This window comes from Salvia miltiorrhiza, chromosome 2, assembly GCF_028751815.1.
Source record: "Salvia miltiorrhiza cultivar Shanhuang (shh) chromosome 2, IMPLAD_Smil_shh, whole genome shotgun sequence".
Lineage (NCBI taxonomy): Eukaryota > Viridiplantae > Streptophyta > Magnoliopsida > Lamiales > Lamiaceae > Salvia > Salvia miltiorrhiza.
In genome coordinates, this window is record NC_080388.1 from 56,040,198 (window position 1) to 56,062,949 (window position 22,752).

The window sequence follows — 22,752 nt, forward strand, 5'->3', positions numbered from 1 at the left end:
TTTTCGAATGACACTTCTTCAACATACAAATGACACGTCTTCAAGTGTCATTTGTATGTTGAAGAAGTGTCATTCAGAAACCAGTTACACGGTGCAACTGGCTGCACGAGAGAGTGTCTCTAAATTGATAATGTGATATGAGAAATGAAAGAGTAATAGTAAAAATAATTTAGCAAAAGAAATTTAGCACTAACTATAGCAAAGAGCAATTTGAGAATGTAGCAAAAATAGAAGAATACCAAGAAGAGTATAGAATTATTAACACAAGGGTGAATTTGAAGTAGATGAGTATCTATAGATTAAAATGAGGGGAAACAAAAATCTGAAATTTGAATTTTCACCAAAAATCGGCTTTGTGAAGGCGGTTCCGTGCCTGGCCGGTTCCAGTTACCCTGGACAACGCTAACGCGATTGGCCAATTTCAGAAAAGCGAATCCCTACTTACTTCCCGCCAAACCGTCTGCCGCGAATTACTTGAATCTTACAAATATACCGCACTCCATTTCACTAGCATCTCTCTCCTTTTCTCTCTCTCGCGCTTTGAGCCGGTGTGTCTGTGAGTCTGTGACTGTTGCAGCTTCAGAATCAGGCCACTCAGGTACACCCTTCTGGACGAGATCTGCTTATCCGTTCGTCTGTGTCTGCCGTTTTACTCATCCCGTTTCGTTTCATCGGAAATCTTAGGGTTTCGGCTCACATCCGATAACTATTTTCATTTCATTTCATATGTGGGTGATACACATCTTAGATTCTTAATTGAAGAGCTTATATGTTGTTTTGCGCCAGATCTGAACTCTTATGCGGGCGAACTTTTTGTTTTTTTAGTAGTTTCCGATAAGCTGATATTTGCACTGCTGCTGCTTTTAATTGATGACCTGTTTTGTTTACTTCCGGTTTATTGATTTAGATTTAATTAATTACGTTTTAAAGATCTTCCGTGCTAGCTATTTTGATTTTGCAATTTTTTTCTTCCAAATTGGGTCTAGTGCGTATTAGGATATGTCAATTAGGTATATGGCTTCCCCACTTTGATTGCCTAGATCAGGTTTATGTGAATTTTCTTCTGACTGGTTGATTAGCCTTAGATGTCAGGTCTCTGCTCAAAGACAAAAGATATTTGCCCGATTTAAAAGTTTGCTGAAGAATAAGCTAGCTTTCTATATTTTAGATATACTACGAAACTATTTTTTTTTTTAGAGGAAAACTAGATTTTAATTGTCCTTTTAAACATCTCATCTTGCTCTAGTCTACCGTCATATTCTATAGCTGATTGATTTTATTATTATTATTATTATTATTTTTTTTTCTTTTTTTTTTCTTTTAAATTATAAATTCTTATTGTTTCATTTGTTTTGCTGTCCAATATAGTTTTGCTGCCCCAGTTCATATGCAAGTTAGAAGAAACATTTGTTGATTTTTTCTCTCAACAATGGAGCTGAGGAATTGCAGTGTTAAGCATTTTATCCAAACTATTAGGGATGGGTTGGTGATAAAAGTTTGCAATATCAATGCCAATGGAAGGCCAGTGACTCGAACCAAGATTTTGAAGGATGTATATGATAGTGAAGATGCCAAAAGACTACAGAAGACTCCTTCAGGTTCGCTTTTTGTTAATAAACAAGTGAACCATGGAAGTTCGTGTTTTCCGGTGGCTGCTAGGGCATTATGGGAAACAAAATCTGAACCTAGTGATAGTGCTCCCAGTGCTGATGGGGATTCAGACAGTGATGTGAATGATGCTATCACATTATCACAGCTCAAGAACCGGTTATTGACAAAGAGAAGGAAGTATGTTCCCGCTGATGAGAAAGCTGTGGAAGATGAATCTGATCTTAACGAGCCGCTTATCAATTTCAAATCAAAGCATTCAAAGGCCACATGGGCTAAAAGGAGACGCCTGAATTCAAGTTCTATTTCCTCTGCAACCATTGAAGTAACTATTAAATCCGAAGAGAATTTGGTTTCTGAAGGTTCCGAGCAAGCTGGTGGTGAACCTACTCCACTCATTCGCATCAAAGTCGAGGCTCCAGATGCTGAGCAATTAGGAGGCTACAATGAAATGCCTTCAGCCTCATCAGCTGGTCATAATGTGGTAGTAAATTCTGGTCAGATAACAGTTCTACCTGACCATGACAGAGAACCATATGAAGAGTGTCTTACCAATGAGGTGTCTTATGATCATTTGGAGGATGTTGAACCTATTTCTGTTATTTTTACTCGGGATGAAGGGAACATCAGGTTGGAAACTCTGGAATCTGAATGCAAGGAGTTGCTGGGTTCTGCACTAGGAGAAATCACGAAGCCAAAAGAGAAATGTTTTTCAGTAACTTCGTTTTCTGATGATCCAGATGCAGATGTGTCCTGTCGTTCTAGTAATTCTTCAGTTATGCCCGATGAATGTAGTTCTAGCTACCAGGTTCCTGATATGGCTATTGATGGTTGCATCACACCTCCTCAGGGAGCTAACTCTGTTTTATTTGAGGGTAAAGCTGAGGCAGATCTTCTCTCTGAGCTAAACAACTCTCTAAGTAGCCCTGGCAAGAACTATGACTCCAACTCAGGTTCCATTACGACCTCAAGTACTAAGGAAAATCCCATTTCCATGACAGATACTAGTGCTGATGGGGAGCAACTTTCAACATCTTCCTTTGATACTGTTATGAGGAATGACTTCAATACTGAAGGTCATACCGAACATGAGTTATTGAAACCTTTGGACAAGCAGAATTCAGAATTTCCAATAACTTGTACAGCAAATGAGTATTCGTTAGATGACAAAACTTGTGATAGTGCTGACACAATTTCAAAACCAGAGCAACACCAACTTCCTGAAAGACCCCAACACCATCTTCCTGAAAGACTCTTTTCCACCCGTAAGGTAACTATAGTTTTCTACATGATATTTTAGTTCTACATGTATTTGATTATTTGTTCGGGCCATCTGAGGTTTAGTTGGTCTTTGTCGACACTACAGGCCTTGTCTCCATCTTCTCAAGAGCAATTGTGTTTGGTGATGAATTCTGTTGAAAGCGGGAACGATGCCGATCAAATTAGTAAGTAAAGTAGTTTGAGTTTCTCTGACCATGTGTATGATGGGCTTTTCCCACTCCCCCTTCTCCGGTTGCTGTATGCTTGAAGAACCCTACTCTTGCCATTAACCTTTAAAGATGAAGCTAGTTTCTTATAAAATATCACTTGAAACAGATTCTTTCATGATACAGTTCCCTAGTAATTCTATGAGAAAACAGATTCCTGAGCGTGAAATTTCACAAGTGCTCCTCTTGTCATAGTGCGAGAAGATGTTTGACATGCTTTTGTGTTTTATGTTGAGAGTATATATGACTTTTGGAAGCTCTCATATATTGTTCCTGAACTGTTTCCACTGCTCACTCGTGCTGCTATGTTGTCTTCTATTTTTTTAATTTTTTTTCCGTATATTCCTTGCCCATCCTGTTCAATGTTTGCAGTTGATTATGAATGCAAGGAGAAACTCTTTGAAAACCAGACTATAAAGAAGCCTTCATCTCTGAGATCAGAGGTTCAGTATGACAAAAAAACTGTGAGTCACAGATTGCCTGGACAGGTTAGCCAGCAGAAATTCGTCATAAGTCCGAGATGCATCAGCAAGAGATCAAAGATAGCCAAAGGCAATCTTGAGGGCCCTCGTTTCTCACGTACTTTACCTAATCTCAGTACTGGGTGTACCTCTGTTCAAGGTTGTTCCGAAAGTGCTGTTGCATTCTCACAGAGACAGATGCATGATATGGAGTCTGTTGCACTAAAACTGATGAATGAGTTGAAGTCCATGAAGGACTTTGTAGAACAAAAATTGCTATTTGAAGCATACCGCAATGCTTCCTTAAAAAATGATGCAGATGAGGTATACATGATGTAGAGTTTCATATATAGTATTAGGTTTTATTTGATTAAATTTCTATCAAACATTTTCGTACACTCAACTGAAGCATGACTTTAGTTAGAGAAATTAGTGATGATACAGCAACTATTGCTGCACTTACCAGTACGTCTACCTTGGGTGATCTGGGAATGGTTTTGATGAGAGCCATGCCATCACTCTCAAAATTAGCAACTACTATTTGACTTTTTAATGTCTTTGATTATCATCTTTGGCAACTTCCATAACTACACAGCCTTCTAGAACTTATTTTGCCTCCAAGCTTCATCTTACTTCCTATTTTACTTCATATTCTTGAGGAAGCTACTTAAAGTTTACATATATTCCTGACTAGCTTAGAATTCTGACTACCTTGTGTTGCCTTTACAAAAGTACTCCCAATTTTCTGATTATAATTCCTGTGCTGTATCCTCTGTATTCTAGTTCAAATAAACTTCTATGTTAAGCAGGCTATGTAAGCTTTGTACCCATCTAGAAAGGGTATCTGTTTTTTCTTGTCTTGAGCTAAGATTAGATATGTAGTGCTCACATAACTTCTTTTTATGCATTTCATTATACTGGACATATGCAGTTGACCAGTAATATTTGCCAAGTGTGTTTTAGCTTTTGATTCTAGAATTATTGCTTTCTGCATCTTCAATTTAAATTAATTATTAAGTCCATTAATTCATCTTGATGATTCTGATCATTAAGCTGTATATCGGCATGCCGGTATATTAATGTGCACGGGCCAATACTGAAATAGTTATTACAAGTTCCTGTTAGCTTATTGATCTTCTGGTTGGCATTCATGCTTTGAATATGTGAAAATACATTATTTGCATTAGCATGCTAATCGATATAGAATGCCAAGTAGCTTACATATGTTTCTTTCTTCTTGACAGGTAAAATCGGCCATTAATAATGCTATAAAAGCTGAAGAAACGGCTAGAAAGTGGATGTCTATGATGGCGAGGGACTGCAACCGATTCTGTAAAATAATGGTCAGTCCACTCTGTAATACTCATGTTTATGACTTCCATCATATTTTCTGAAAGTCATGGCTTAATGGATAAAAGGACTTGAAAAGATGTTCCTGTAAAAGCGCCTGTTGTGAAATCTTGTTTGCCAAAGAAAGTACCAAAAAGATGAGTTGTTAGTGGGTTACGAGCTAATATTTATTGTCTTAATTGTTAGAAAATGACGCCGGACAGCACATCTTCTTCAAAAGATGGTTTAGCCAAGGGGGAGAGGAAGATCATGTTTGCCGATGAAGCTGGTGGGAAGCTATGTCATGTCAGATTTTTTTATGACAGCACTGCCTCTCCAGCTTCTAATGTTGTAGATCATTGAGGCCATCAAATGCATTCTGGTTTGCTTAAACGCTTCTTGTACTTGACCTGTTGAGTATCGAGTGCATGCGTGCTCGGATATAGAGAGAAAAAGAAAGAGAGTTGCTGCTTGTGTATTCCTTAGTATGGCTGCTAATCATACTGAAGATCACTCATATCCATGATACCCTATCTCTTATTCAAATTTCCTTTGTAGCTTAAATACATTCTTACTGTGGTAAATAAGGGAGAAATGGTCATGCATACCCCCACCCAAGTTGTATTGTAACCTTACGAATATATTGTAATTGAAGTATTCAATTGTTTTATGGTATCACCAGCTGTTGTGCTCATAATCAACTGGCCTCGGATGGTCGTGTATTTTTAGGAATATGTTACTCTTTAGAAATAGAGGATTTCATCACCCTATCTGGTATAGTTTATGAATTGAAGCAGCTGTGTAGAAGGTAACCGACCAGGCCGTCCATGAAAGGTGAAGATGGATCTTCATATCCTATTCTCAGCTCAGCGTGGGATAGGCTTGAAAAATGGTAAGGTGACGCATTTATGCTAGGCTGGAGAAGCTGAGGTTGTAAATGAGTCCCCATCTGGGCAGATTTATTTGTTAGTCAAAGGAATTGTTAATTTGCTTATTAAAGCGTAACTAACAAATTCACAGCTCATTCATTCTCGAGTGATTTCCGGGCTCAAATCCACTTGTCAACACCCATATTTTAAGCTCTCACTAGAATATTAAGCCTAAGATATCATAGTCGCCTTTTTTCTGTGGCTTATATATGAAAGGAGTCTATGTACAACCCATCCAAAATAGATTAGCACCTTCAGGTTTTACTAGCATGAAAAAAAGGATAAAAGGTCTTACATTCGAATCTCATTAATATTTTTGTAGATATAATGTGGTTTACCCGTCCCATATGATTTGCGGTCTATTGCCCAAGAGCGTAAATTTGTTGGTGCACAACGAAAAGTAACGTACATGAGTTCCCAGGAAACAACTAAAAAAGAAAGAAGAATAATATAATTAGAATAAAGGATAATCACAACAACAAAACTCCTACGTTGAATTAATCATTAATTACTAGGGATCAATTAAGATTTTAACTAAGGTTTATTTACCAAAAATAGGAATTCATTAAGATGGATGCACCGTGCGTCCGAGTGTGCTCTACCTAACTCAAAAGAATTCAGTAGTCTCCGAAACCTTACAGTTGCCGTAGACCACCCAAAGTATTTCTTGGGACAATTTCTGAAGTTCTGAAAACTATATAATCTTTTGTGAAAATATAGGCCAAAACAGGGAGTGTGTGTTTGTGTTGTACTTAACTGTATCCTTTTAGTATTGTTTTTTCCAAATTTATTTAATATGTTCCCTTTCTTTAGTTTGTGTAATAATTTATGTGGAGATAATTTTGGAACAAATTCTACTGTTGTTTTTCACCAGGAAACATTTTTTTCTCTCATTCAAACTGCTGCCATGGGCCATGACTGGTCAGTTGGGTAATTAGTAGCCATATAGATACAGTTGCTCTACACAAAGGAATTCGAAAGTGCAGTCTGTAGAGGATAGAGACATACAGAGCCAAGTGATTTGAGTCAATTCTCGAAAATACTGTTTCTGACTCTCCTTGTTTGCTTTTGGATTTTCATTTAATATTAATATATGTTGCATGTCTTTACAACTATAGTTTCGCGATTTCAACATCAGTAATAGTTGTTCGCTTTGTATGATGTTTTCGAAGACACTATTTTAATTAAGGAAAGTTGCTTTCTGTTTTATGTTCAAGTAAATTCAGTAAAATTCACTTTGTATTAGGTATATAAAGATAAAAATTTGGTTTTCACTATTTATTTTCCGCTCCGTGTTGAGTTTGATGTTTGATTAATAGTGGTCATTAACTACACAAACTTTCATTAATTTTAGTTTTAGTATATAAATTATAATTTTTGCCTATAAATACATGAATTTTAAATTATTTTATTTTTCACGAGTTGTCAATTGCTCCAAGTAATGCTAAGGTGAACGTCTGAAATCTCTATACATAGTTGCTTAACCTTAGTCACAATGACATTAATAATTGCCATTTCAGTTAGCTAGCCATAATGTTATTAATTTACCACTTCAGCTAGCCATCATAGTGCTAATTCACCGAAAATTGACAATTATGTGAAATATATAAACAATTGAAAGTTGGTATATCTGAAGATAGTTTTTTTGTTCATATATAAAATCAGAATTTGATAAAAGTTTATGTCCAATTACCTTAAGAGCAAGCTCGTCGTCAGTGTGCATGTACTTTTTCACCAATTTCATATCTTCAGGTCATTACTTTAATTGGTGTTGCAGTTGCAGCAGAAGAGCATATTATAATGAACTTGAATAACAAATAATTACGCAGCAAAGATGACAAAAAAATGATGGAAATAAGAAAAGATGAGATGACACCATACGTCATCCACAAAAGAGTTCCTTCAAAATCTGAGTGAAAGCCTGAATGATAATTTTGTGATGCAGTGTGGAGTTGAGCGAGAGGAAGCTCATCAAGAGCTGCTCCAGCTCCTTGGGCTCGAAGATGTGGTTAGCCACGATCATCTCCGACATCGACTTCTTGAAATCCTCGTACGGATCGACAGACTTCTTCACCACCACGAAGCTCTGCTCCATCGACACCATGCATGGCGCCAACCTCCCCAACATCGGCCTCCTCTCATCACTACACCCCTCTCCCTCCTTCCATTCTTTCGACCCATAGCGTTTGAATCTCCGCGCCCTATGCTTCTTCGCCTCTTTCTCCTCCTCGTTGCTGTCTCCTGACGATGAACAAGGGGTTCTGCTGATGCAAGATTTTGATGATTTGTGTGATTTTTTGCTGTCGTTTCTTGGAGATGGAACCCTCCAATCTGGGTCCTCGGGGTGGAGTGGGGCGACCCTCGAGGACGAGGGCGTGGAGGGTGGGGGGATGGGGATGGGGGTGCCCGGGAAGGAAATGTCGAATGTTTTGGAGTTGAGAGGAGAGAGAGGGACATGAGGCTGCAGAGGGCTTTTGATCATTGCACAAGGCTTTTTGGGACGACAGAGTTGGAGAGAGGTTAGGAGAGAGAAGTGGAGTTTTGGACTCTTGGCTTTCGCCATTTGATTCAGAGTAGGCAAGATTGAAGTGAGCAAGGTAGAATCAGATTTATATATATATAATTGAGATTATGTATATGCATAAAAAGAGAGATTAAGGAGGCCGGCTGGTGGAGTTGGGAGGGGTAGTTTTGTAAATTTGGATGATGACCAAATCTTAGTGATGCAATGAGGGTTATGCCTGAAAGCTACAGAGGAATTTGAGTGATGACCTCATTTTGTAAGAATATATTCTTCAGCCGCGTACAGGTGTGCCCTTTGAAACTTTCAACTTGCAAATCTTGGATTTAATTTATGTACTATTAATCATTTGGTTGAGCTATTGTGAGAATATCCAAGATGCTAACCATGCATAAATTGGATTCAAGAACGAGTTTATGGTAAGTATGTTGTTAACTTATTATTGTTTGGACATATTTATAGGATTAGTTTCCGAGTGACTGTATAAAATGACTATAAGCCCAATTTAGACTTTAGTGGTCTACATCAATTTTTTAACGTCGGAAACTTTCTCTCAAGGGATCAGAACCGATCACCTACCCACCGTGGGCAAGCATAACGTGCCCACCATTGTTGTGACAATTTTAATTATAATTAAAATTGCCACAACAATGGTGGGCACGTTATGCTTGCCCACGGTGGATAGGTGATCGGTTCTGCTCAAGGGATATATAGTTGGCAGCTTGAATCTAAGAGAATTGGTGAAATGAACTTTTTATCTTATCAAAGATAGTAGTATTAATTTAGTTATAAGTCACTTACTTACTAGTTACCTAGATAGCTAGAGAAGGACGATAAAAGTTGAAGACCAAGTCAATATTAATTCTTATGATTGTCCTAAATTGCGATTATATATGTTTGCAGAGGTCCATTTTGAGGTTAGTATTTGTCGTTGTCAATGAAAAGGGTCTCAACTGAAATCGACAAAAAGAAGAAGAATATAAGATTATGGTGCGTACTTCCTTTCTCGTTAGGAGGTTGTGAAGAACTCTTCAAAGTAGGATCTATTTTTGTCTACGTTACATTTTCTTTTTCTTTCGTGATTTGGAATTTTACCCAACGTCCTTTTAGTCGGGAGTTTGACCCATTATATTTGCTTAATACGGTCTAGTTTGATTTGGCAAATAAAGCCAAGATTAGGAATATATGTGGGTTCAAATTAATGTTTGGTTTCCATCACATATTGAAGGAAAAGTCCATGATAAGTTAAAGCACGTGTGAAAAACACCACGTTTCTACAGATTAGAAATCACTGACCCCTCCTTCGTTTTGTAATCTTGAGATGGAAGTCGATCCAGATTAAAAAAAAATTGACCAAAAAACCCACTCCATACCATTTCAAATCATAATTTTCAACAAACTAGGAGCAGTTTTCAAAATCAAGTGATTCTTCACCAAAACGAAGAGCAAAATCACAAACCCACAAAGCGTTAACCAGCACACATCCGGAAACGTCCACCTCACCGACCGCACTACAAGGAACTCGAATCCTTTGGCCTTAGACATTAATCCCTCACCGCTTGGCCGACACACGCATACAAAAGTTTAGAACTTTGAAATGAGATGAAGCACACCTTAATTAGGAAGACCTTTGTACTTTAACAAGTAAATTGGTTTAGAAACAATTATAATTCTCTTAGTTAAAGGTAAATTTGAACTTTAAAATAAAAAAAAATTTAAGTGTAGTAAATTTCACGATAAATACAACGATCTTGTACGCTCTATGTAGTGTTTTCACATTTTTATGAAAAATTAGCAAAAAAGAAATGCATGGTGTACGTGTAACAGTAGGTTCATATTGTTTATAACTTGATATAAAATTTTAACGCAAATTATTGTGTGCGGGTGACCGGTGACTGCATACCATGCGGTCACCCACCTATTAAACGTATATACATATTTTTTGAGAAAATAATCAAAATCATGTAGTGGTACAGTGGTAATTAGTGGTAACAATGCCACTTTCTATTCCAAGAGGTCAAGAGTTTGAAATTCTTAACTCCCACTTTTTTTTTTTTAAAGTTTTTTGGGTTTTGTTTTCTGGTTTTATTTCTTACTTTTTTTACGTTTTTTTTTCTTTTTCCTGTTTTCTTTAGTTTTTTATATATATTTTCTTCTTTTTTTCAATATTTTCTTTTTACTATTTTTCTTTTGCATTTTTTTTAATTTTACTGTTTTTCTTTTGCATTTTTTAATATATCTTGGTTTTTTTTATCCTTTCGGTAATTTAATTATATGTATAATTATCTTTTTACTTTTATTCATGAAAATTTATACTTTTAGTTATTTGATCAAATAATTATTGATATAAAAGTAATTATTTGAACAAAATGGGCCCAAATAAAGCAACCCCAGTAGAGTTGTGCAAAATGTTCAGAGAACAGAAGAAGGGATGATTCTATTAATAGCCCCTATTTTACTCTTCATAGCCTCTTGTTTAATAAAATACTAAATTTATTAATAAAAATATACTATTTTACCTTTATAGAACTCCAAATTATTTTTTTAATGGATAATCACTCTAGCCTAAAATCTACCGCAGAGTTAAAATACAAATACACAACCCCAAATATGAAGAAAAAGCCAATACAAACTTTTTCGGGAACAGTAGGTATGTGGTATGTATGATCCACAATTAATTTCTTTTAAAGATAAATTTTTGGGGGAACTAAGAAAATAGTACTCCAGTTCACGATCAATTGAAAAAGAACCCCAAAAATGCAGTGTTGATATGAGTAGCAAAGTTAAATGATAAAATATTTTAAATTGGGCTAATTTTAAAATATTCAATGTTTATATATAAAGTGACAAAAAAAATATTCTATACTATTATATAAGTATATTACAGAAAACTAACCCCAAAAATGATCTGTAACCATCTCCATAACATACGTTTGCGTAAAAGTAGAATGTTAAGTTTTCCAATATTATCAAGCTATAATTGCTATTGGAAAAATTAGAATAATTTTTAAATGAATAATCTTTTTATTAATTATTGATTAAAAATTCCAATTATCTAAATTACAAATCATAAAGACACAAAATACATAAATTACAATTCCAATTAGCTATCATGTTGATAGCTAATTTTGTTATGTTTTACTTCCGTTTGTTTGTGTCTCCTTTATCTTTGGGATGTAGTCACTTTTGGACCACATCTCTGTATAGTCTTGTTTTGTCTGGTTCTTGTTTCTTCCTTTGGTTTCTGTTGGGCGTTGTCATTTTTGGGCAGCGCGTATGAGATATTGGTTGATAGTTATCTACATGTTGGGGGTCTGCTTAACCCCTCATCCTTAGGGTGTTTTTTTTTTTTAAAAAAAGACACAAAATACAAAATTATAATTGCAGATAAAAGTATAACTCTAAATAATGAAATTATATAAAATAATTAGAAAGGTTGTGTTGAGTGTGGTTCACCAAAATTAATGAATTAGTTAAGACTTTCTTCAATCTAATCTTCTTCAACCTATAATCTTTTTGTCATTGCATCTGTTCCATTCTATTTTCCACTTTTTTGTGTGAATACAAGAAATTAGGGGATGATTGATGCCTTACTCGTCTCATGCATGAAAAAAGAAAAAAGTACAAAAAAAATTAGAGAAATCCGCTGATTCCAACCCTCAGCGAAGGCAGTTGCCGCTGATTCCAACCCTCAAATTCTACCGACGAGCACAATGGCGAGAAGGTACATCCATTGCCGCTCTCTCCCTAGGAGGCCACATATCCAAGAATCAACGGCGAAGAGCCGAATTTTCCATGATGTGGTGCGGCGGATAAATAGAGAGATGAGAGAGAAATGAAATGAAAATCGCGAAGAGCCGAATCTCCCATAAGTGTGGCTAGGATTAGGTAGAATAGAGGAGATAAGTTTAAATTAGGAGGTTAATTAAACTTAATCTAATGGGCTTAATTAAGCCCAAATCTTTACTATTTTTGAAAGTGACCATTTTTAAGGGACAAATAAAAATGAAAAGGTGACCACTTTTATTGGGACGGATGGAGTACATTTTTAGGATCTAAAGTTTCTATTGGCTAGTATTGTTATTTTCTCTACATTAAATTCCTCTTGGAATTCATAATCAAATCTGTCGTTTTGAAGAAGACGAATATTTTAAAGGGAGAAATCAAATCCGATTAACTGGTAAGCTTTTTCAACAAATTTGTTAATGCGAGTTTCTATTTTTAATAGTTTTTTGTTCAATGCATATGTGTTTCCATTTTCCACAGCAACTCTGCATTATTCACAACAACTAATCAATGATCATTTTCAAGGCAAATTAACGGTTAGTTTTGGATCGAAAATTCCTGATGAATCCGCATTTCAACATATGTGTAATGTGTTAATGCGAATTTTCATTTTTTAATAGTTTTTTTGTTCAATGCGCATGTGTTTTCATTTTTCACAGCAACTCGTCATTATTCACATCAATTAATCAAGCTATTTTAGGCCTCTATTTTAGGATTAGATTAGGACGACATCTGCGAGCCACGTTTGAACCCAATCAGGCAATTTTAGAGTTTAGACCACATTTTGGCCTAAAAAAAGTGATCTATAAACGCTAAATAGAGTCGCTAAATAGAGTCCTAGTTGCATTTATTGTTCATGGACTTGAAGATTTTAAAAGTGTTCTTCTGCATCTTTTGAAGTAGATATGGCGCAGCGCCCTCCACATACACCATATCCGTTTCCACTCATTTTACCATGCCAACCATTTCTTTTTTCGCCCCCTCGACTGCCCCTCCACGTCGTGGCCACTCTTGAGTGATGGGTAAATTCGACAAGCTTTATCTCTAAGAACAATAAATTATTCTTTTTTATGTTAATAACTACATTTTTTTGGATCAATAGTGTGCTTGTATAACATGATACTATGCCTTCAATGGGACAGCCATAGCGGACGTTTTACAATCCACGGGCTTTGGCCCCATCCTCCTAATATGCATACATAACCTGTTCTTTTAATGTGGTGATAATTATAACTTTGTATGTTCAAATTTATTTTCAGGTTATAAATTATATTTAATTTTATATATTTTTTAATTTATAAGGAGACAAGTATTTTACCTGGAGACCCACTTCGTCTGCTTTTGATTCAACATTGGCTGAATTTTTTAGGACCCGACAATGTTTCATTTTGTCAGTCCGAGTGGAATAGACATGGCGTGAATAATGGACTCCATAGGTACGATCACTTTTATATAGCGATCCAGCTTTACTTTAGTTTGCATCTGCGATATCCTCATTTTGGTATTTTACCTGGTACTCAGAGGAGTGTGGCTAGGATTAGGTAGAATAGATGAGATAGGTTTAAATTAGGAGGTTAATTAAACTTAACCTAACATGCTTAATTAAGCTAAAGTTTTTACTATTATGGAAAGTGGCCACTTTTAATCGGATAAACCAAAATGGAAAGGTGATCACTTTTATTGAGACAAAGAGAGTACATTATTAGGGTGTAAAGTTTCTATGGCTAGTATTGTTATTTTCTCTAGATTAAATTCCTCTTGGAATTCATAATCAAATTCGCCGTTTTGAATGCGACGAATATTTTAAAGGGGATAAATGCGCATTTCAACATATGTGTTAATGCGAGTTTCCATTTTTCAATAGTTTTTTGTACAATGCGCATATTTTTCTATTTTTCACAACAGTAAATCAATCTATTTTAGGCCACTATTTTAGGACTAAATTAGGACGGCATCCGTGAGCCACATTTGAACCCAATCAGACTACATTTTAGACCACATTTTGGCCCAAAAATGTGGTATATAAACGTTGAATAGAGCCCTAGTTGCATTTATTGTTCATTGATTTTGGAGATTTTTAAATGTGTACTTCTGTATCTTCTGTGTAAGTAAATGCTGTAAATTATTATTCATTTATTATATTAAAATATCTTAATCTAATTTTAATGTTGATGAAAATCTGTAGAGTGGCGATGAACCCAAAGGCCAAACCCTTTGTTCCATTGCAATACAGAGATTATCTCACAGCATTTAAGACGATGAATATTTTTGGGCCATTTTGGCCCAACAATGTGGTCTATAAACGTTGAATAGAGGCCTAGTTACATTTATTGTTCATGGATTTTGGAGATTTTTAAAAGTAATCTTCTGTATCTTTTGGGCAAGTAAATGCTGTAAATCATTACTAATTTATTTTATTAAAATATCTTAATCTAATTTTAATGTTGATGAAAATCTGAAGAGTGGCGATGAACCCACAGACCAAACCCTTTGTTCCGTTGCAATACAGAGATTATCTCACAACATTGATGAGCATACTATGTAATTTTTCTATTTTTCTAATTTTCAAATAATTTAAAATATAATTTCTAATTAATTGTGATCGATCAACTGATGCAATTCCTATTATGTCGCATGATTTGCTTCTTGTTCTTCAATGGAATTAAGAAGGAGAACATTTTACAATCCATGGTTTATGGCCGCGCGTGAAAACTATCCTCCCACCTGGCATTTAGAGTGGTAAGTGGATTATTGTTTATTTTAGAATATAGATCAAATTAACTATAATTAATAACTTTATATACTTTTTTGTTATGCCACAGATGTTCAAGATGAACTACGTTACTTCTTGAACATTTACTGGCCTAGTTTGGAGGTATTAAACAACGAGGCCTTCTGGCAAAAGGAGTGGAATACGCACGGTGTCATATTGGGGCCGAGCATGGTTGATTACTTCAACCTTGCAATCAAGTTGTACAGAGCACTGCAGGCTCCTTTCGAATTTGGATTCCAGACACTTGCTTTTCAAATTGGGGATTCTTGTGGGTCGCAGGTAATTCGTACTTATATGTTTTGCGGATATTTACTTGCGCATTGCTCACAATATTTACTGACATCGTATTAGTATCGTTAATAATGTATACACGGGGGTGACTATCGGACCAACTGAACTTGTATACTTCAGCTAAGAGTTGCTGATGGGCTCTTTTTTTGTTTAAGGCCTATGAATGAATGCTTAAAGCATCCGCGTAGTAGAGAGCCTAGGTGGGCTCTTAAAAACGGTACCCACCATTTAAGAGCCCACTCCCCATAGTGGGATAGCCTCCTACTTGACTCTCTAATTTTATATTTTAAATTTTTGATTTACTTTTAATATTCTTTTTCATTAAAATTGAAAGTTAATCCTACATTCGTTAAAATTTCAAATTGTATTACAATAAAAGAGAAATCACAGCTTAATTCAAACAAAAAGTTAATCCTACATTCCATTTTTTAATAGTTTTTTGTACAATGCGCATATTTTTCTATTTTTCACAACAGTAAATCAATCTATTTTAGGCCACTATTTTAGGACTAAATTAGGACGGCATCCGTGAGCCACATTTGAACCCAATCAGACTACATTTTAAACCACATTTTGGCCCAAAAATGTGGTCTATAAACGTTGAATAGAGCCCTAGTTGCATTTATTGTTCATTGATTTTGGAGATTTTTAAATGTGTTCTTCTGTATCTTCTGTGTAAGTAAATGCTGTAAATTATTATTCATTTATTCTATTAAAATATCTTAATCTAATTGTAATGTTGATGAAAATCTGTAGAGTGGCGATGAACCCAAAGGCCAAACCCTTTGTTCCATTGCAATACAGAGATTATCTCACAGCATTGAAGACGATGAATATTTTTGGGCCATTTTGGCCCAAAAATGTGGTCTATAAACGTTGAATAGAGGCCTAGTTACATTTATTGTTCATGGATTTTGGAGATTTTTAAAAGTAATCTTCTGTATCTTTTGGGCAAGTAAATGCTGTAAATCATTACTAATTTATTTTATTAAAATATCTTAATCTAATTTTAGAGGGGTGTATTCGTTGTGGAATTTGATAGATTTCTATGGATTTTAAAAGTCTGGGTGTATTCGTTCAAGACTTTAAAAAGTCTGCAGAAATCTGGGTGTATTCGTTCAAGACTTTTAAAAGTCCATATAAATCTGTGTGTATTCGTTGTAGACTTTTTAAAATCCATACAAATCTAGGTGTATTCGTTATTCCATTGACTTAAAATCCGGAATGACTTTCATGGATTTCATCCAAAAAATACACACGACGAAATCCGGCCAAGAACCACGAGAATTGAAATCCATGAAGTTTTAAGCGAGCGCTGAGTTCCAACGGCCGCGGCCAAGAAGCCAGCGAGCGCTGGAACTCAGCAATCATTGAAGGTTGAAGTGTCCAGCGGCCGCTGGTCCTGAAATTCCGGTGAACGGCGATCGATCCTCCTCCCCTACCTCCATCTCTACCTTCCTTCACTTTCAATTTCCTGAATTCAAGCTTGAGGAAAAAGGGGGAGCGAGCCCTAATTCTGTCGCATGTGCTTCGATCTGCTGCCGCCGCCGCAGGAACGGCGAGCGGCGCCGCTGTCCGCGCTTCCCTCCGACGCCAGCGCTTCTCCTCCCTTGAGAATGCTCCGACGAGAGCTTCTCCTTTTGCTGATGTAGGGTTTCCGGCGAGCAGGGGAAGGTCTGCCATCTCTGGGAAGCTCGCGAACGGTCGCTGCCCTCGTTGAAGAACCAGTGGGATGTCGCTACATATTAGACACAGAATCAGATCAAAGCATGTAAGATGTTTCAGACGAATGATGCATGAAATTAATAACCCTTCTCATATGTGAAGCCACATTCATGAAATATATTTCAAATTAACTAAAAAAATTTGGCATCAATCAGGTTTATGTTCACATATTTCCAACCACCTAACAATTAAGACCTCAAAAAACTGAAAGGCATCTGATGCAGAAGAGACGCAAGGTGTCACTTACCAGCTGTTTACCATGCTGTTGTCGGTCAAAAGCAGCATCAACAACATGTCTCGCAGTAGGAGGTGTATTTGATAGAATCATTGTTGCTCCCTGGAATGCTTAAGCATTATCCTATAGGATGAATTAAATCATAATCAATGAAATTCAATTCGAACGCTTGCTGGAATATCCTCTTGGAGACAAACGAAACTCAACCAAACAATTAAGGCAGAGCTTATTTTGGTCAGCCAGTACCACACTTCCAGCGCTCGCTGGAACTCATCGGTCGCTGAGTTTCCAGCAGGTGCTGGGACTCCGCGGACGCTGGTTCTCCGCGGGCGCTGGTTTCATGGAATTCAATTCCAAAATTATCCCGTAAAATCTTCGAAAATCAGTGAAAATCGGGGTGAAATCCAACCACGAATTCTTTGAAAGTCGTCTGGAATCTATGTGAATTCCATGAAATTTAAATTCCATGGACTTTTTAAAGTCTGTGGAAATCCACAACGAATACACCCCCCTTAATGTTGATGAAAATCTGAAGAGTGGCGATTAACCCACAGACCGAACCCTTTGTTCTGTTGCAATACAGAGATTATCTCACAACATTGATGAGCGTACTATGTAATTTTTCTATTTTTCTAATTTTCAAATAATTTAAAATGTAATTTCTAATTAATTGTGATCGATCAACTGATGCAATTCCTGTTAGGTCGCATGATTTGCTTCTTGTTCTTCAATGGAATTAAGAAGGAGAATATTTTACAATCCATGGTTTATGGCCGCGCGTGAAAAATATCCTGCCACCTGCTATTTAGAATGGTAAGTGGATTATTGTTTATTTTAGAATATAGATCAAATTAACTATAATTAATAACTTTATATACTTTTTTGTTAGGCCACAGATGTTCAAGATGAACTACGTTACTTCTTGAACATTTACTGGCCTAGTTTGGAGGTATTAAACAACGAGGCCTTCTGGCAAAAGGAGTGGAATACGCACGGTGTCATATTGGGGCTGAGCATGGTTGATTACTTCAACCTTGCAATCAAGTTGTATAAGCACTGCAGGCTCCTTTCGAATTTGGATTCCAGACACTTGCTTTTCAAATTGGAGATTCTTGTGGGTCGCATGTAATTCGTACTTATATGTTTTGCGGATATTTACTTGCGCATTGCTCACAATATTTATTGACATCGTATTAATATCGTTAATAATGTATACATGGGGGTGACCAACTGAACTTGTATACTTCAGCTAAGAGTTGCTGATGGGCTCTTTTTTTGTTTAAGGCCTATGAATGTATGCTTAAAGCATCCTGCATTCGTTAAAATTTCAAATTGTATTACAATAAAAGAGAAATCACAGCTTAATTCAAACTAAAAGTTAATCCTACATTGATTGAAATTCATAATCAAATTCACCGTTTTGAAGGCGACGAATAATTTAAAGGGGTGAAATCAAATCCGATTAACTGAATAGCTTTTTCAACATATGTTTTAATGCGAGTTTTTATTTTTTTAAAAGTTTTTTGTTCATTACACATGTGTTTACATTTTCAACTGCAATTGTGCATTATTCACAGCAACTAATTAATGACCATTTTCAATGCGAATCGACGGTTAGTTTTGGATCGAAAATTTCTGAGGAATGCGCATTTCAACATATGTGTTAATGCGAGTTTCCATTTTTTAATAGTTTTTTGTACAATGCGCATATTTTTCTATTTTTCACAACAGTAAATCAATCTATTTTAGGCCACTATTTTAGGACTAAATTAGGACGGCATCCGTGAGCCACATTTGAACCCAATTAGACTACATCTTAGACCACATTTTGGCCCAAAAATGTGGTCTATAAACGTTGAATAGAGCCCTAGTTGCATTTATTGTTCATTGATTTTGGAGATTTTTAAATGTGTTCTTCTGTATCTTCTGTGTAAGTAAATGCTGTAAATTATTATTCATTTATTCTATTAAAATATCTTAATCTAATTTTAATGTTGATGAAAATCTGTAGAGTGGCGATGAACCCAAAGGCCAAACCCTTTGTTCCATTGCAATACAGAGATTATCTCACAGCATTGAAGGCGACGAATATTCTTGGGTCACGTTTCTGGTGTCCGGAAAATAGATGCGGGATATAGTTGATAAACACCTTATAGGTTTAAGGGTTTAGAGAACATTTCAAAAGTTTCAGGGTATTTTTGATAAAAACGGGTAAAGTTCAGGAATTTTCATGATATTTACCCTTTAAAATATTACTTTTCTTTATGTTGATAATTATTTTTTATCATAATAACAATTAATTTGAAATCAATAAAATATATAATAATAAAATAAAAAAATATTGTAAAAAGAAACTGCAAAAAAACGAAAAGAAAGAAAAAATCGAAATAAAAAGAATGAAAAACAAACATAAAAAAACCAAAAAAAAAACAGTAAAAAATGCAAAGAAAGGTAAAACAATAGAAAAAATTGAAATAAAAAAAATGAAAAAGAAATGTCAAAAAACGCCAAAAAAAAGAACAAAAAAAGTAAATTATAATTCGGCAGTGTATGGTTTCGAACCCACAACCCCACATTGGTACAAGGACTTAAGGCGCTAGTGGCAGCCACTATACCATAACTTTCATTTTACTTTCAATTGTCAAAGCTTAAATATATAGATGCGTGTGAGGGGTGGACCGCATGGTATGCGGTCACTCGCATGCAAGACCAACCCAAATTTTAATTTCTGAAATTGTGAAAATACTCTATAAATTAAAAAATTATTAATTTATCAATATATTAATATCTTTCTAAATTAATAAAATCCTTAATATCTGCGTGATATGTACCTTATTTATTTATTTATATAATAGTGATTTATTGTTATTTTCATTTATCTAGTTAAGTAGTTAGATTCTATGGGATATTTATCTTTTTCATTATTTTAAAAAGAGTTCCAAATGTATATCAAATAGATTTTGGATAACATAATGAAATACACGAACTTTCTCATATTTCTGGTTTTGCACATGAACTTAAAATTTTACCTCCAAATACATGAACTTTTATTTCTTTCTGATTTTGCACACGTTGAACATTTTCAACGAATGAATGTTGAGGTAGAAGTTGGAATTGTTTATGTGACTTAAACGGAAGTCTTCCTTAATGATGTCGTTGGACATTACATAGATTCTACTACAAGAATACAAAAATGCATAAATGAATCATTCGCTCAAATTGTTCATCGTGTGCAAAATCAGAAAAAAATAAAATAAAATGAAAGTTCGTGTATTTTGACGCTATTACACCGTTAATTAATATATTTTTTTAGCATTTTAATATCCAATGAGTTAATATTACTCTTCTAAATATACAATATATAAAATACACAAATACTCTTAAAATTAAATACTACTATATAATATGGATGTAACAAACAATCTATATTTTATACTCAAGATATTTTTTAGATTAATATAGATATATATAATTTTTACGATAACTAACCCCTGTGGATAGATATCAAATGCTTATGAACAAATTTATATAGTCGACAAAAAAAATACGATATAGATAAAGAATGTAAGCAAGTTTCCAGGATTCTTCTTAACTTAATCTATATATAATTCATATTTCTTGAAAGTCATGTTAGCCTATTTTTGTTGAAGTCAAGTTTGCTCCACTCCAAACACAAACACCAATGAAAGAGTCTGAAATGGAGGATGAGATATTGTCCGATTGTTTCATTGTTTGCTGTTATCTTATGTGGTTAGGAACGATAATGGTACTCGTTTAATTTACTAACATAAATGAATTTAGGACACTAGATTTTTTTATTTTTTTTTTGTGCATTCTTATCTTAAACATTTTTAGTTATCTCGATCGTGTAGGAAATATTGTTCATTTCTAGTAATTTTAATTGCTTATTACAAGGGTAATTAATTGGCGCACGATATGTAGAGTTTATTGAGGCAGATGGATTAAACAGTATTGGTGGCGTCATTGTGATTTGTGGATTTAGTTTATAAGGATTTATCAACTTATAGTTTTCTCTATATATTTACTTGTAACTGGACGAGTATTCTTTTTTCGACTTTGAATTTATCTTAAGATCATTTTTTTATGATGCTCAACCTTGAGTTCTCTTCTTTTGTTTTCGAAGGGCTAGTAGGGTTGTTATTTTTTCTATTTTTCTTTATAATGTCACTATATTTGGATTACGCATGTAGGAAATATTGTTGTTCTAAAAATAAGTTTGAACAATTTTGGAATGTAAATAGTGTTAACGGGGTCAAATTGTGATGATGAAATTGAGTAATTTATTAAAGAGAAAAAACAAAAGTTGAAAGAACTTAAAAAACTCTTATAAGATCACGGGTCGATCCCTGAAAAAATCCCAAAAGAAAAAAATACAAAGAAAAAAAAAGAGTGTTCATCATCTATTAATTACACAATTCTGCAATGAAAAGGTAAGTGCATACATATATTGTCTAATCATATTATTAATTGGGCTAATAACACACGTAAATATAATACCGTAAATCCTATTTTTAAATATACCAATTTTTATTTTTATTTTATGATTTTACAAACAACAAACATCTTTAACGAATGAATGTTGAGGTAGAAGTCGGAACTGTCTATGTGGCTTAAACGAAAGTCTTCCTAAACGACGTAGTTAGACTGATATTCAAACACTTTCATTTCATCATAAAATAAGTCTCAAGTTTTTAGATTATCATTTAAGGTAGTATTTATTATTTTTAAAAATTCAGAGCCCAGAAAGTTGCGAATTTACGATTCAAGACTATGGATTTGCTATTCATGTCAATTTAGGAATTCAAAATTTAGGTTCGCATGATTTTGACTTCAAATCGGGGGTCCATGATTAAATTGTGAGCGTTGAAAATATTTTTCATGTGCAAAATAAAAAGATAGCACTCATAATTTATTCAGACTTATAAAATTTACCAAACACACACGTAAAATTTGTTTACAAACAAAGAAACTCCCAACCTAGGAAAGATAGCACTCATGATTGAATGGCGAACATAGCATTAGTGAGCTCAGATTCAAACAAACTTGACACGAATATCGATTACATCAACAAGCCAACAAATTAGTTATATATATGTTGCATTTGGGCTTCAAAATATGTGATCCAACTTTTTTTATTATTACAAATATCATCCACATGCGTCTAACAGAGTAAAATGGTCAATGTAAAGGTTCAAATTGCAAAAGATTCCTGGCCCAAAGAAATTAAATTTGATGATGAATCAGACTGCGAGCTTCTATCCTAGTCGGATTCTAATTTTTATAGATTGTCGTCATCGGCTCCAAAAAACAAATAAGGGGTCTAAAAATATATAGGTGCATATATATTTATATGTATATAGGAATAGAGTACATTGAGAATGCTTTCGTGAGAAATGAGAATGATTGCATAACTCAGTAGTATTGCATAAGCTATAGTATAATACTGCATAAATTTTTTATCTGGGTTCGAATCCTGGAGGTAACGAAAATTTTATCTAATTAATTAAATTTCGTTATGCAGTCATTACAAGCAGCTTATGCAAATCGCAAGCATCTTATGAAACATATGTATTGGCTTATGCAATC

At 34.8% G+C, this 22,752-nt stretch overlaps 2 protein-coding genes and 1 long non-coding RNA gene across 4 annotated transcripts; 2 read left to right on the top strand and 1 right to left on the bottom strand.

Moving 5' to 3' along the window:
* The first annotated feature begins 271 nt into the window (after nt 1-271).
* On the top strand, nt 272-5,582 carry LOC131010448 (uncharacterized). Of its 2 annotated transcripts, none has more exons than XM_057937978.1 (6): nt 272-598; nt 1,383-2,878; nt 2,975-3,053; nt 3,468-3,880; nt 4,801-4,899; nt 5,093-5,582. In XM_057937978.1, the coding sequence occupies exons 2-6, from the start codon at nt 1,430-1,432 to the stop codon at nt 5,246-5,248; spliced, it is 2,196 nt and encodes a 731-aa protein (XP_057793961.1). In that variant the 5' UTR covers nt 272-598; nt 1,383-1,429; the 3' UTR covers nt 5,249-5,582. The 2 variants fall into 2 exon arrangements, with proteins under 2 accessions (XP_057793961.1, XP_057793960.1); XM_057937977.1 differs by having other exon boundaries at nt 273-598; nt 1,369-2,878.
* Nucleotides 5,583-7,607: 2,025 nt separating this feature from the next.
* LOC131010450 (transcription repressor OFP8-like) lies at nt 7,608-8,427 on the bottom strand. The gene has a single exon (XM_057937979.1). The coding sequence runs from the start codon at nt 8,375-8,377 to the stop codon at nt 7,697-7,699; it is 681 nt and encodes a 226-aa protein (XP_057793962.1). The 5' UTR covers nt 8,378-8,427; the 3' UTR covers nt 7,608-7,696.
* A 4,556-nt stretch (nt 8,428-12,983) lies between these two features.
* Nucleotides 12,984-13,535, top strand: LOC131010451 (uncharacterized). The gene is made up of 3 exons (XR_009096557.1): nt 12,984-13,143; nt 13,224-13,341; nt 13,424-13,535. It is a non-coding gene; the product is annotated as an uncharacterized LOC131010451 (long non-coding RNA).
* Nucleotides 13,536-22,752: the final 9,217 nt, after the last annotated feature.